Raw genomic sequence first — 15,333 nt, forward strand, 5'->3', positions numbered from 1 at the left:
TTTTAAAAACTGGTTTTAGGTCAAATGCATTGCAGTAGGGATATTGAAATCCCATTTGATTTGGTAGTTGCAAACAGCTATTTCCCGGACCAAAGCCATGTAAAAAACATCAAATAGTAAGTATATCAAAACAGATTAAATTGTCAAAAAGAAAGTTGAAAGCTTAAAAAAAAGAATATTTGTAGAACTTTGCAAATCTTTACCTCTATAGGCCTAAACGATATGCATTAAATTAAATGGAAATTGCAACGACATGCATACAATGGATATTTTTAAGCTCCGTGACACACGTGACTTAAACGTGTAAATCCTGCAATAAACCCTCTCCTTGAGTTTTCTAATGGGAATCATGACACCCCATATTAAATAGTTTTTATAAAATTGCTGAGTACCGCATTCATTTTTTGTGTTGTTTTTTTTTTTATTGTTAGACAAAACAATGCTGCATCTGAATTCATTGTTTCTAGCCAGCCCTGAAATTGTTTCTGGGCTAGAAATGCTTCTGTTAAAGCTATACGGGGGTGTACCAATCTTTGTGTAGATATAGCCTGCTACTCTCTTCAAAATTGCTGTTTTATCTACTATTTACAACACTTTAGTAAAGAATTAAATATACTGAAAAGGTCTGTAAATTATAAAAAAATCAAACCAGTGTTTGTGGAAAATTAAGCAAAGTGTGTGTTATATTTCATCCGTTTAATCAATGCACTAAATGACACTACAGAAACATTGGTGGTTTACCTTCGTATTTCTTTGGTTTCACAAAAGGCCTCAAGTACAATGGAATGTTCCTGTTCAAACCTATGTCTCCTGTCCATTTGTTGGGGCATCTTACTCTCACCGCTTCTCGTTTTTCCATCTGTGTGCGGTCGTAGTAAATCATATGGGCGTTCTTTTCCAACTTATTGATATCTATTTCATAGCAGTTTCCATCGACTTTTCTAAATACAATTTTGAAACGATCGTTGCCAAAAAATGTGATCCGTCGATTTACGTTTATGCCTTTGAATTCACAAGTTTCGAGCACGTATTTGTCTAGCACAATATCGCTGTATTCCTCATGAATCAATACACTAGTAGCTAGTTTACTTCCATCCTTCAAAGTGTCTTCAATGCACATGAACTTAAACCATTTTCCAGCGAAATCTTCAATAATGTTGGTTTTAGGGTCTTCGTCCTTTTTGTCTAGGTTGTATGTGTAGTCCATCCTCGAATACTGTCCCGGTGATAGGAGATTCACTGGTAAAAGAAATATTTATAAATATAATTATATGTATCTCATATGTGTTTATTATCTAATGGAAAACATATATTGGGAAAAAATGTCCTATAATTGTCAGATTTATTTCATATTTAAATAACATAAAATGTTTACAACTACTTAAGTTTTCTTCTTCGAGGTTATACCTGAAGAACTGTAAGACGTTGATACCTTAGATTAAAGTAAATAAACTTGATCAATTTGTTAAATATATACAGGGTAGTCCAAAAACAACTGACCCATTTTGACATTTATTTTTATTTACGAAATTTTAACTACATAGTAACATTAAAACATGCATAGATAAAAAAGTCAAAAAGTTGTTGGTGATATTCAATAAATTTCAACATGGCCACCGTTTATGGCTCTGCTGGCTTTACCCATTCAATGTTAATTCCACCCTCAGAGAAATCCAGGTGTGCGATGTACTTGATTTTGATTTAATGTCAGCAGAGCCTTATACGGCGGCCATATTGACATTATTTATTGAATATCACCAAAAACGTTAGTTTTATTGTTACCATGTAGTTCAAATTTCGTAAATAAAAATAAATGTTAAAATACTCGTATGTCTGTTATTTTTGGGCCACCCTGTATATACAGGGTGTTTTTTTAAAAACTTGCATCTTTATTTATGTAAAAACCGCAATAGATAGAAATATGCAGTTTGCGGTAATCATCTATTGACGTAGGGGGCCCAATTGTTTTGAATTCTACGTTACATTCACATTCCCCCCCTTTCCCCCCCTGCCCCCAACTTAGTGTTTTTAAATAGCAAGGTACCCCTTGTGACATATCAAATGAAAGAGCATGAAAAAAGAAAATGTTTGATGAAAAAAAATTTAAAATCGGTTCATAAGTTTGCGAGATATTTCCCCCTCCCCCTCCCCGGAATTTATTTTTTTTTAATAGCAAGGTACCCCTTGTGACATATCAAATGAAAGAGCATGAAAAAAGAAAATGTTTGGTGAAATTTATTTTTCATTTGATATGTCACAAGGGCAGGTACCTTGCTATTAAAAAACAAGTTATGGGTAGGGGAAAAGGGGAGGGATTATCTCACAAATTCATGAGCCGATTTTAATTATTTTTTCACCAAAAATTTTCTTTTGTCATGCTCTTTCATTTGATATGTCACAAGGGGTACCTTGCTATTTAAAAAAATTAAGTTGGGGGCAGGGGGGGAATGTAAATGTAACGTAGAATTCAAAACAATTGGGCCCCCTACGTCAATAGATGATTCCCGCAAACTGCATATTTCTATCTATTGCGGTTTTTACATAAATAAAGATGCAAGTTTTAAAAAAAAAACACCCTGTATAAGCAACCGGTTTGCTTGTACAACAGTTTGCTTTTCCACTATACGGAAGAAGCTATAACCGTAGGTTGTATGATAGGAATCACGGAAAGAACTAGACCCGAGGCCGATTCCATTTTTAGTTTCAATGTAATTTTGAGGTCAAAAACACTGTTCATGAAAATATAGTTACATTATATGCTATTATTAAGTGGTTCCATGTTATATGTGGTTCTATGTTATGTTTCCATGTTAAGTGGTAATATGTTATATGAAGTGGTTCCAAAATTATGGGAAGTAATGTAAAAAATACATACACACCAATTAACGAAACGAGATAGGGCATATGTTAAAATGATATATTTTGTTTACCTAAGGAACATGACCACGGAGTTTCGGGAGAGAGTTTCGAAACATCCTGTACCTACATTTAAAAAATCAAGCGCGATTTTTTTTAGAACTCCGTGGTTTCTCAATCGATTTTATTGTAACGGCTCATTTGAAAGATCTCATTTAGTAGATGTCGTATAAGGTCTATCATGTTTAAAAAACTATTGGGCTCTGCCCCAGTGGCTTTTACAGTTCTTAGGTTGCATTTTTTGTTTACGAACAAAAAAGCTATAGCATATCAGCTGGATAATTTAACTGCTGTTAACATTTAAGTTGCAATTCAAAGAAAAAAGAGCAACAAAAATTTACTGATTTGGTTGAAATTAAATATTTACATTATCTTGAGCTTTAAAACTAGTTTTTCTTCATTTTAAGAGTTTAATGGAATTGAGTAATCCTGAGATTTATTTATTAAGGTTTTAATTAAAAACTTTTTGAATTATTAAACTATTCACAGTTAAGGGGAAAAATGAAAATTTGAACAACATCAGGCCTTTTAACTCCTCATTTTTTCAGGTAAATATAATAGTCAATGATATAATTGACAGTGTGGTTACTGTACCAACAGAGTTTCGATTGCTTCAAATGAACATGTGACAGATTACTGCTATGACACAATGTCGTTAGGTGCGTTTTCATAATGTTAATAGTTTGAGTTGAACTGAGTAAATTAAACAAATTTGATCAAAATATATCAATGAACAAGTAAGTAACAATAGTATACTTATTCTCAAAATATTCTGGGGAATTTTAAGTTTGTTGTTTTTTAAATTTCAACGTAACCATTTGACGCATATTGACGATTCTAAGTACTAAATTATTTGTGTTTATTTTAGCTTTACAAAATAATTAGGAAAGAAACTGCCTAATTCTATATTTAAAGGGACAAAAATGTTAACCCCATAGAAATTTAATTCCCACAGTCCGATCGTGTTGGTTTAGTTGATAGTAAGGTTTTCATTACTAATTTCAGACAAACAATTATTCCCACAATGATGAAAGGAAAATACTCCTCCATCAAACAAAACACAAGGTAAACTTTAAAATGTTTTACATATTTTTCGAATACAAAATGTAGTAAAGAGGTTCCCTAGTTTAAATCTTACAGTTTTCAAATGCAAACCTTTGTTATAATACATAAATTTAAATCTCTTGTAATGAAATCATAATTAGAAAAAAATTATATGTATATGAATTTAAACTGATTGTTTTTTGGCCCTTGGGGACGATAAAACAAAAAGGTAAAGCTATGCAGGGCATAGATAGGTCTTGCTATGAAACATATGGCAATAGCTCCAGTAAAACCTACTATGAAATTCACTAATACTCTACCGGTTAACAAATTACAAAAATAATCTATTAATTGTATTGTTAATGATTAAGCCAAGTCAATCACTTTACTAATTAGTCTATTTTGATATCAACTCACCCACTCCACCAGACTTTGCACCACCGTCGACCATCTAAAAAAGAGCGACATGCCAAATTGTGCTTTGATAATTTAGAATAATTAAGCTTCAAATTATAATGGTTTTAAGAAAAAGATACTTTTCTAATAATATACATTATTTAAAGCCATTTACTTTTCAAATATATTTATATGGATATACTGATATAAGTATATATATTTTATATATACATATATATATATATATATATATATATATATATAATTATTAAAATTTTAGAATATCTTAAAATGTGTATAGGTGTAAGCTAACACAAACACCTGTAGACTACGTTTGTTTAATTTTAGCAAAGCGTAATATAGCGTAGTTACTGTCTCACTCCTAGTCAAATTACATTTTGTTTCTAAAATAATTAATAGATGTGTAACCATTTTATGCGGCAGATCTACTAAAAGAATATCATTATTCTAATTGCAAATTGTGGGTATAGCAGTTAGTATTGAATTGAAAGTACTGTACAATCTGTTTAGTGTTTAAATGCGTTTATTTTCAAATATTTAGAGTTGTGCCATTGAAAACACAAAGTTAATATAGTATTTAAGTGTTAAATCATATAATGAGTGAGTGAAAGGTAGAAGGTAAGGGAGGGTGAGAGTGAAGGTAGGGGTGGGTGGTGCGTAGAAATTTAGTTCACCCACGAGTGCGACATAAAAAAATAAGAGTTTTTGGTAGCCATAACTCTGATCCATCCAAAACTGCACGTAAAGCCCGGTTTACACTATGAAGAGCTATTCATGGCTATATAGCTGAGCTTCAAGTTCAATTATAGTCTTTAAAAATCTGCTATATATTAGGATTCCAGAGCTATATGGCCTCAAACCAGTTTTTCAAAATTGTTTAAATGCAACTGCAAACATTTTGAGTTTTCTCATTGACGTCATGGAGACCAATCAATAATTATTTTAAAATCCTCACAATGGGACGTATCCCTTGGTGAGCATCGCGGCGGGAGTGACTAGTCAAAAGATATTCATGGCCCTTTGTATATGAAATCATGAAGTAAAAACTACGACTACTCAAATGGACATTTGACGGTATATAACACCAGAGTTGTTGGATTCATGAAATATCTCTTTTATTAGATCTAATGAGAGAAATCTATTCAATTCGGAACTTAGCAAGAACGGCTTGTTATAATGACTTTGATAAGTAATCAATAAAAGTATTTCAGGGAAGTAAATAATAACAGTGTAGTAATCGTTATCATCCAGTGTTTAACGTGTTCAATCGAGTGTGAAGTTCGCTTCAAAAGAAGGATTTTCATTTAATTTTCATTTAAGGCAAGTGAAAGTGATAAGTACATTAAATAGAACGTTTAAAAGCTATCAGGGTGAATTTAACATAAACAGAAGTTACTTTAACAACGTATCGCCATGTGTATCGCTTAGCCCCACCCGTGTTTATGTAACTTTTTTAAACATAACCTGTTAAAATGAAGTGAAATTTACAAAACCTCTTGCACAACATTAGAACATGATTGAACTATTAAATCTATTTTTGATGTCTCTTCTAACCATAGTACACTATCATATAAAAACTTACACTCTTTAAAGAATCCGGACATTCTGTTTTCGGGTAATCGTCAAGATCCAGATATGCCATGAAGGTATATTCCCATATCGTGTATGACCTCTTGACACACCTTGGGTTTTTCCCTGCCATGAGGTAAATCACTTCCGATGGATAAGTCAACACTTTTTCCGCCCCTTTTCCATTCTCATCAATTTTTCCAGGCTTCAATGGGCTGATGTAGCTAGTGATCTTAGCGCAGGCTTCCTTGATAGGGGCTAAGACCAGAATGTCTAATAGGATGCCACCAGGGTTGTAGACGTATGCTCTCGGACTTTCGTTTTCAAACTCTTTGCATTCCACTTTAAACTCGAATGATTCTACCTCTATGGAGACAGGGTCCGCTTTGGCTTTGGGAGAGCTGTCCACCCATGGAATGAAGACCTGGTAGCCTTTACCGGTCTTAGCATCCTCAATGACTGTCGAAAATATATTAACATATTATATATTATTTAACATATATATATATGGGTCAAGACCTATTTTTATACGATTCTCTTTAGTTAAAACTCAACTGTTAGCCTACTACCCTTAACTTTTGTTAATGTACTCGTATCAAGTCTATGCTTGTGTTATTATTGAGGAAAGCAACAATTTACTACAACACAGGGGTCTTTAATTTCGACTATGTTACTAAAAATAATATACATTACTGGGGGTATAAATTATTGAAAAAAAATCATAAACTATGATGTCTTTTTACTGTCGTTTTACGGAGAATATTATCAGCCCTTACGATTGACGTAAAAATCATTTCACAAAGCTAGCAAACAAATAAACTAATTGCAATAAATTTATTTTGCACAGGACTGTAAGCCGTAGTTTTTGTTAAGGCTGTACTGTATTTGCGGTGTTTGAGGTACAGTATTTCAATTAAACTCTTTGTAATGGATTTTATTTAAACTAGCTGTTACTCACGGGCTTCACCCCGTTTGACATCATATCATAAGTATTAATAAAACTATTGATTGGTTAAGTTAACCTGAAATAAACAAAATACAGTAAAAGAAACAAATAGTCACACTTGATTTTAATAAGGCAATAAATTGAAAGAATAACAAACAAGTACAGCTGAGGTATCATTAGGTATAAGGAAAGTTCCCTTTAGAAAGGAATTACGACCTTAAAAGGCAATGTATGAAATAATGGATGGTTTTGCGCTAGGTTTCTCGTCATGACGAACATTTTAAATATATGGTTTATGGGGGTGTGACTTGTAGTTTTCTCAAAAGTTCATGGGTACTTTTGGCGTTTTATATAGATTAACAGTGTGCTACATTTCAACATCAATATGAAAGAAGTAGCCTATGGATATGGATCAAACTAGTCAAAGATTGCAAATGCAATAAATTTAAAATATTGGGTACCAGGAATTCAGAAATTAAAAAACTATATACGGACACAGCTGGTGTAGAAAGGTCCATTGTTGGTTTTGCTATACTAACTATGCCATGCTATCTATGCTGACTAGGCCACAACACAAGTCATAACAAAAACAACTTACACTGTTTGAGTGATTTTTGCACATTTTTTATAACCACTTTTTACAATTACTGACATTTATATAATTATTGCTGTATAAAACTGTTTTAAATTTGCTATTCAATGAAACAATTCCCATGTTTCTAAGTTTCTTGGTTATTTGATTCAATAATCTTAAAATGTGTCCAATAATTTATGACCACCCTGTATATTTAAAAAGTGAAGAAAGAAAAATTCACTTGAATAATATGAGTTTACTTAGAACTGCATTATCATTATTTTAATGAAACAAGATGAATAGGGATGAAATAAAGTTATAAGATTTTAAGGAAATATTTAACAGCCACGAGTTTTATTACCGTCTCAAGATACCTAAACCACTACCATCATTACAGCGGATTATAGAGGTCAGTTTTGCAGGGTTGTAAAACACCTAAATTTCCAATGTAGTTCTGACAGTTAGCGAGTGAATTTTGGAAATATTTCTTCCTTCAGTTTTGTTGCTAGAGGGTGGAAGAGTCAAGATCCAAGGTTTAGAGCAAGGAAAAACTGTATTTTTCAGGATGGTTTTCCATATAAGGCTAGAGAATATTCGTTTTCACTTGTGGCAAAGTTGAAACCGAATTGTTATACAAATACAACTTCAGCTTAGATGCAACCAAACCACTGGTTAGCATCACATAAATATGTTACACCCATAAACATGTCTAACATAAACATGTTAGTATTTATTAAAAATAGTGTTACAATATTTTTTTTTTACATAAAAAGTGACTCTTTTTTACCCGAGGTTAAGATTTACGATTGAAGCGAAGCCGAGGTTTGAAAATGAGCAAGGGTTAAAAGTCACTTTTTGCTTGTGTGGTGAACTATATTTTTCGTCATATTGCATCATTAATAAAAAAAAACAAAGCTAGAAAATGAAATAATTGTTATGTAAAGATAACCTCTCAAAACGACCTCTCTGCTAATGCAAATAAGCAGCTGTTAAGTAAGTGATTTAATTATTTCGACTATGGGTAATTTCTTGACCCATGTTATCATGTTCATGAGACACCTAAGCATGGTCCAGGATTGGTTGTATTTGTCGTATCCTCACTTGGGCACATACACTGGCCGGGCGCACACCAGATGAGGCATGGCACGGCACGGCGCGATGTTTTGCCTTAAGGCGCCTTATGCGACTAGGTTTCTATTATTTCAAATGGGGGCACGGCATTTGCCCCACACATCATCGGACACGGCAAAGCAATGCAAAACAGCGCCTCACGGCGCTTTGTACTGCCTTTTCAATTTTCGTCTTTCGGGCAAAAGGCTTGAGGCAAAACGATGTGCGCATGCGCGAGGATCGACACCACGTTCAGCGCAGTGACAGCCCCTGTCAAAATCAGCGTGCACTTCCAACTATTAGTAATTATGAAATTTTTCCGGATCTGCTCTTAGTTCTGCAAAGAATGGTTTCAAGTTCAAGTTCCTTTTTTGGTTGATGGGATGCACCCACGATTCTCTGTTAGGGAGATCATCCATTACATGCATTAGGTACCAGCTATAGGTACCAGCAATAACCTTATACCAGCTATTGGTAATTTTAGGTATAGCATCTATGGCAGCAGCCTCTTCTTCGCCTTCTGCATCCATTCTCACAAAATGTGTAGTACAAAGTGTCACAAAATGTACAAACAACCTCACAACACACAGTATCTCACTTTACTGAAACCATGAGATCGACATGTGGGTGCTCAAGTGGCCTTGCCGTGCCGTGCCGTATGCATCTCAAATCTCCATCGGGCACGGCAAGGCAAGGCAAAGACGTCTCGCCTCGCCTTGCCGTGCCGTGCTGTGGTGTGCCGCCGGCCATCAATGTGAAGTTGGCTGGCTCCGGTAAAACTATCATACTGTACTACGCAATAGTCCGTAATCCTTCAAACTGGGAATTTCCCTTAAAGTTACCTTTGTCATGACTTTAAATAAGGCATATGGACAGACGCTAACGAAGGAGGGATTTCACGTGCCAGGCCCTGTTTTTTTTTTGTATAGTTCAGTTTTTGTAGCTTTGTCAAGGATGCACTTTCTCAGTGAAAACTATGTCTGTGTAAAAACAAGGCCATCAAAACAAAAATTGTTTACGGCCATATTATTATTTCGATCACAGCGTTCAAATAGGTAATGTAAACATGTAAAAACGTAAATAACATTATATTTTGAAAAGGTTAATTATCTAAAATGTAGACCCGCATCTATTCCTGAAGTAAGGACCTATACTTAAATCAACGATTCACTAACTACGCAGAATTAACTTTATATATATATAGGGTTTCCCACGAGACATGTCTCGTATATATGATAAGTGATAATAGAATATGTTAAATGGATCATTTTACTCCGTCATGAGGTACGGACAAGTTATTGGTATGATTTAAACAACAATACGGATTCGACTATGACACAAATGTGAAATATTCTCTAGGCTTACATGGGATCCTGTCCTAAAAACTACACTTTGTTGCTCGCATTAACCTGAATCTTTCACAATATCTCAAAGTGGGAAACTGTATGATGAAATATTTCCAAAACTCCCTCGCTACCCGGCGGAACCCGACCAAAAGGCAATTTAGGTGCTTTGCAATTGCAACTCTGAACTCTGCGATACTGACACTTATAACCCACTTTCATGATGGTGGCATTTTTGGTATTTTAAAGGACGGTCATAAAACCCGTGGTGGTATGATAACAGCTTATTTGTGTATATGAAGCTTTTTTTCAATTCAACTATTTATACAGTTATCAACATAAAACAAAACTGTAGATCAATGCTATCTCTATCATTACAATATTCGTCAACATGATCAAAAATGGGTGTATACATTTAATAATTACAAGCTTATAGGTACGTACATACCATTGCCTTTAATCTTTCCCCAAGCATCAACTTTGCCTAAGCTCTGGAGTGCCTGTAGTAAAATAAACCATACAACTTAGTTATTCTACAACTATAACTATATAATTATGTTTTTCTACATGTGTGTGGGTGTACTACATAAATATTTGTTACTGTATACATAAAACTTTTGACAGTTGTCACTTATTATCTTCAAGAAAACTTATAGCGTCGTAAAATGTTTGAGGTAAATAAAAATGACTATGATCAAGTAATAATATTGCTAGGGGTTGGTACAGTGATTCCCCATATTATGTATTAGAGATCAATTTAAATACTTACCGACTAGGTGAATTTTAATCAGTCTGATTTGATTTTAAGTAACATTTTTGCTCAAATACGCCAGATTTATTCTTTATTCAAACAAACATTAGGTATATTAATTTGCCAAATTTGATTAAATTATAACCATAAACAAGCAAAATATAACAGTTTACTTTTCTCCATAGCAATAACATAGAGAATAAACTATTACTAAGGTCTCGTGGTAAGACCTAAACCCAGGACCGATTTACTTGTTCGTTTTTTTGTCCCCAAAGACCGAAAATACCCATTATATAATTTATTATCATGTTAGCATGACAGCTCGAGTAAAAATGATCCGATTTTGATAAAATATGTTTGAAACGTGTAAACCTATCTATTTAAGCGAGTTCGCTATTCCAGCATTATCTAACTATACAAGCAGATTTTTATGTGGAGAGGGATTTATGTGGTTAAAATTAATTTTACCATTTTCAATCCGCTAAACATAAAATTTTACTTTTTCCTTCCAAATTATTTTTCGAGCTCAAAAAACATTATAGTTTATTGGAGCGTTGTTGTAAGGCTAATGGTTACAGAGAAAGTCCAAAATCTAGTTTGCTTGTACAGGGATATACTATACTCGCCTTTGGCTCACCCCCAGGTTTAAAACCGTTTCAGGTTGGTAGCTTGATAGATTATTTATTACATCCTTGGCAAATTTCAAGTCGCTAGCACATTTTTAAATGGTTCAGATCAGCATATTAAATAAGCCACTTTAGAGCTTATGCCCATAAAAATAACATAATCCCCATATGGGGGAATTCAAAACTTGAGGGAGGGGCGAAAGGTCGTCATTAGTAGATTATAGTTATTCTTTTAAAAATCCACCACTTTAATTTTTCCTAGAGGAATGTAAACGTTTTAAAATGTCTTTTTTTTAGGTTTTCCTTCGAAATCGAGAGAATTATAAGTCCAAAAAGTAATTTTGGAATAACCCCTAAAAATTAACCCCAATTATTTGTAGAAGCAAACCTAATCAATTAATAAAATTTGTATTCAATTGGATAGTAAATCTAACTATCTTAAGGGAATATTTTAGTGAAATTTCAATCTTGCAAATGGAAATTCGCATAGTCTGGAGTTTTGCTGCGGTTGGGGTAGGCCTATTATTTTAATTTTCTCCGTACCCTTAAATGGTATGCAACGTTTACTATATGGTTTTAATAGCAATTAGGTATTCGAGGGGGGACAATTTCAAAGCTTTATAACACCCAGGTCCCACTCTGACCCTGGTTATAACACCCGATCTTGCTGGACGCGAAATCATTCACGTCCATCCAATCCTATACATTAATGCAGAATTTCATCAAAATGGGACCAAACTCACACACACTCTAAGCGATACATCCGTTAACCTGGTGCAATTTTCACAAAAAACGTTCTCCTAAAACATTAAGACCTATTTTCTTTTATTACTAACATTAATTTGAATACAGTAAGTAATTAGGTTTGCTGCTACGTGGAAGGGTAGCATAGTATGAAATAAACAAATTTGCCAAATTAAAAAACCTATTTCCATAAACAAGCAAACTACAACAATTAATTGATTTATCTATATATATATATAACCAGGACGTGATTGAACCATGCGAACGAGCTCACTTATGAAGTTAAACGGGGCAAAGCCCGCGGGTACAGCTAGTCTTCTATAAAAGTGAAATAAGTTACCACTCACTAAGTCGTTGTAAAATCGGAGATCAAGTATTTGGTGGATTAGTAAATTATTCGTGGTTTAAGTAAATTACAAATGGGTTTTCATGGGTTTTCTTTTTAGTGGATAGTTGTATTTATGATTATTAAGTTTAGATCATGCCTTTTACTGTAGACTTTAGAAAAGCCAATTTTATGTGTGTACATTCACAAACATAAAAACGGTTGTTGAAAACATCCCCGGTCAAACCTACACTTTTTATCCATAATTTAATAATTTATTTAATATAAACACCTACTGACGTCAGCTGAGATAAACAGCTGTGGTTAGATTACGGCCGCCATCTTGGTTCCATATCCCCGCCGATCCTACTATCGTATATACTGTAGACCTGTAACTTTTTAGGGACTTTTAGGGTTTTGATTAGGGAGTTCAATAAAAAATCGTGCAATATTAGTTAATGTTATTTTAAGATACATAATACTTTAAATAAAATAAAGTTATAGGAGAACTGACTGAAAATTACACTGGGGATAGAATCGTGGCCAAAAAAAGGAATTTTGTAGGTGGTTTCAGATTGAGTGGTTTGAAGCTCTTGGTGAAGGGCAGTTAATGTATTAAAAGAAAAAAATTTCCCTTAGTTTCCACATCATTATTAGTCACAAATGCTTAACTAAATTAAGTGACTATTTATATATGGATTTAGGGCTAATATTTTTTATCTAATTATTTTGTTGGCCTATCAGATTAAACATTTAACTTTTTAATTTAAAATATCGTGAACGAAGCCACGGGGGGTTTGCTAGTTCTCTATAAAAATAACACGTGAATTTTGAATTTTCAGTGTTTTTTATTTCCTCCGGAACTGATAGATATACAACAACTAAACAACGCTTCCGGATGCTTTTTATTTTAAGCTCTACAAGATGGGTTAGAAGAAATTGCAAAACGGGGAAAGACTATTTTTACCCCACTAAATCTTCCATAAACCTCCGTTCCCATAGTCTGATCATGCTGGTTAACGAGCTCGTTCGAATAAACGTAGCTTCCAGGGAAGCTTGGAAGTATAGATGGGAACTTATAACTATGTTTAACTTATACATTTTAGGTAGGCCTAAATAAAACTAATAAAAAACCTTGAAACTCGTCTACTTTTATCTGATATCCTTAATTCTGTATTATGTTTTGTTGTCTATTGAGTACTCTAATTGGGTTTTATTATTCTTTTATTTGTTGTATAAAAAATTTTCATTTCTTTTAGTGCTAAACTTTTTTTAATACTTTTACACAAAATATGATTATGTTATAGTGCCAGACTGTTTTTGTGTGAATTTTAAAGTTGAAATTCATTTTAGAAGGCAAAAATTGTGTCAACCAAACAGACGGTTGTTATCAACTATTGTTTCAAAGGGATATATTTTTGGTGGTCAATGAATACCGATGAATTTGCATTTACACTTATTTATGTTCTACTGTATGTAAGTAAATATATTTTATAGTAATAGTAGTAATAGTATTTTAGTCCACTTACATTATATTTTAGTTCACGATAACGGGACCCTTAGCCAACTATATTGGCTGTAAATATATTTTTTTTATATTGGACAAACAGGGATATATATTTCTTGCATTACAAATGAACATTTTCGAGCGAACAAATCAAAAAAGCAGACGACTAAAAACTCAATGTATTTTGTGCTCATTCAATATATAACTACAGTTGTTTGAAATTAGAAGAGTACTACTGTATATGAATTTGACATTTGGGAGTAAAATGAATGTATAAGCAGAACCACATAGGATTGGAGGTAACAACACTGAAGATTAGATTCTACATTATACAACAACAATTTAGCCTAATATAAAAAAAAACTATTAAGGCAAACTAAACAACTACAGCGAATCTACATAAAGTTTTTGAAAAAAGAAATCTTTTTGATTAAAAATATAATTTAGTTATAGTGTATATTTTAAATTAGTTTTATGGATTCACTAATCCAATTGGGCTAATCCATTGACTGTGGCCTTTGCCTTTGTGAAAAAATGTAAAACCGTAATTACATGAAAATCGGAAATTTGTCTTGCAAATTAATATTTGTTAAATCTCTTGAAACCCGTAGCTCTAAATATAATATAAAATATATAAAAAAACAGCAAAGTAAAATTTAAAATAAACACAAGTTCTTAAAAGGTCTATAGTTTAACAGTAAGAGAAGAATATTATATCTTTCAATATTATGGAAGATGGTTTTATGTCATCATCTCAAGAAATGAACTACTTAAAATATTTAACAAATACTAACCAGACAAAACAGCAAGACGATCCTTATCATCTCCAGTCCTGAAATTTTGTGACACGCAAAGATAACGATTTTATTAATTACTCATGAAGTCAAATAAATGTTGTTGTGACAGATCAGCAAAGTGGAATATTGCGATTGGTTGGTTACTGACGCAGATCAGAGGAGATTGGTGTCATTATTGCTAATTTGTCATCATTTACGCTTGACGTTAATTTGATACCGCCGCAACCTGTTTTCGTTTAAGATAACGCAATATGTTATCAGGAGATTTTGAAGTATATACTTAATAATTCATTCATTGAAAAAATAAATTATCTAACTAATAAAATAATAAAATATTTATATTTTTATGGATTGATTTTATGTATATGTTACACTCAATCCACGAATTCGGACAATGTCCGAAATTTCTACCCACTCCGCGATGTGGATAGTGCGAAATATCCACGTCGCGGAGTGAGCATTTTATTTCAGACATTGGCCGAAGTGAAATGCCCAGACCGCGTTGTGGGTAAACTGATTTTCTCAAACGCCGAAGTCAAAATCTTCTTCGGTCATTGAGTAAATCGAAAATACCCACAATGCGATGTGAGCAAAAGTGATTGCCCACGTCGGAATGTAAACGCCAAATAGCCTGTGTAAACTGCCTTATACCCAAAAATCTACA

At 33.2% G+C, this 15,333-nt stretch overlaps 1 protein-coding gene across 1 annotated transcript; it reads right to left on the bottom strand.

Annotated features, from left to right (window-relative positions):
- Positions 1 to 679: 679 nt before the first annotated feature.
- LOC129002835 (uncharacterized) lies at positions 680 to 14,813 on the bottom strand. The gene is made up of 5 exons (XM_054430927.1): positions 14,667 to 14,813; positions 10,368 to 10,419; positions 5,960 to 6,405; positions 4,378 to 4,411; positions 680 to 1,239 (listed from the first exon to the last, which is right to left on the bottom strand). Exons 1-5 carry the CDS (start codon positions 14,694 to 14,696, stop codon positions 719 to 721), a joined length of 1,083 nt encoding a protein of 360 aa, XP_054286902.1. The 5' UTR covers positions 14,697 to 14,813; the 3' UTR covers positions 680 to 718.
- Positions 14,814 to 15,333: the final 520 nt, after the last annotated feature.

The sequence above is a fragment of the Macrosteles quadrilineatus genome, unplaced genomic scaffold, assembly GCF_028750875.1.
Source record: "Macrosteles quadrilineatus isolate MER2022 unplaced genomic scaffold, UCM_ALF_1.0 Scaffold_9__3_contigs__length_116548681, whole genome shotgun sequence".
NCBI classification, from domain to species: domain Eukaryota; kingdom Metazoa; phylum Arthropoda; class Insecta; order Hemiptera; family Cicadellidae; genus Macrosteles; species Macrosteles quadrilineatus.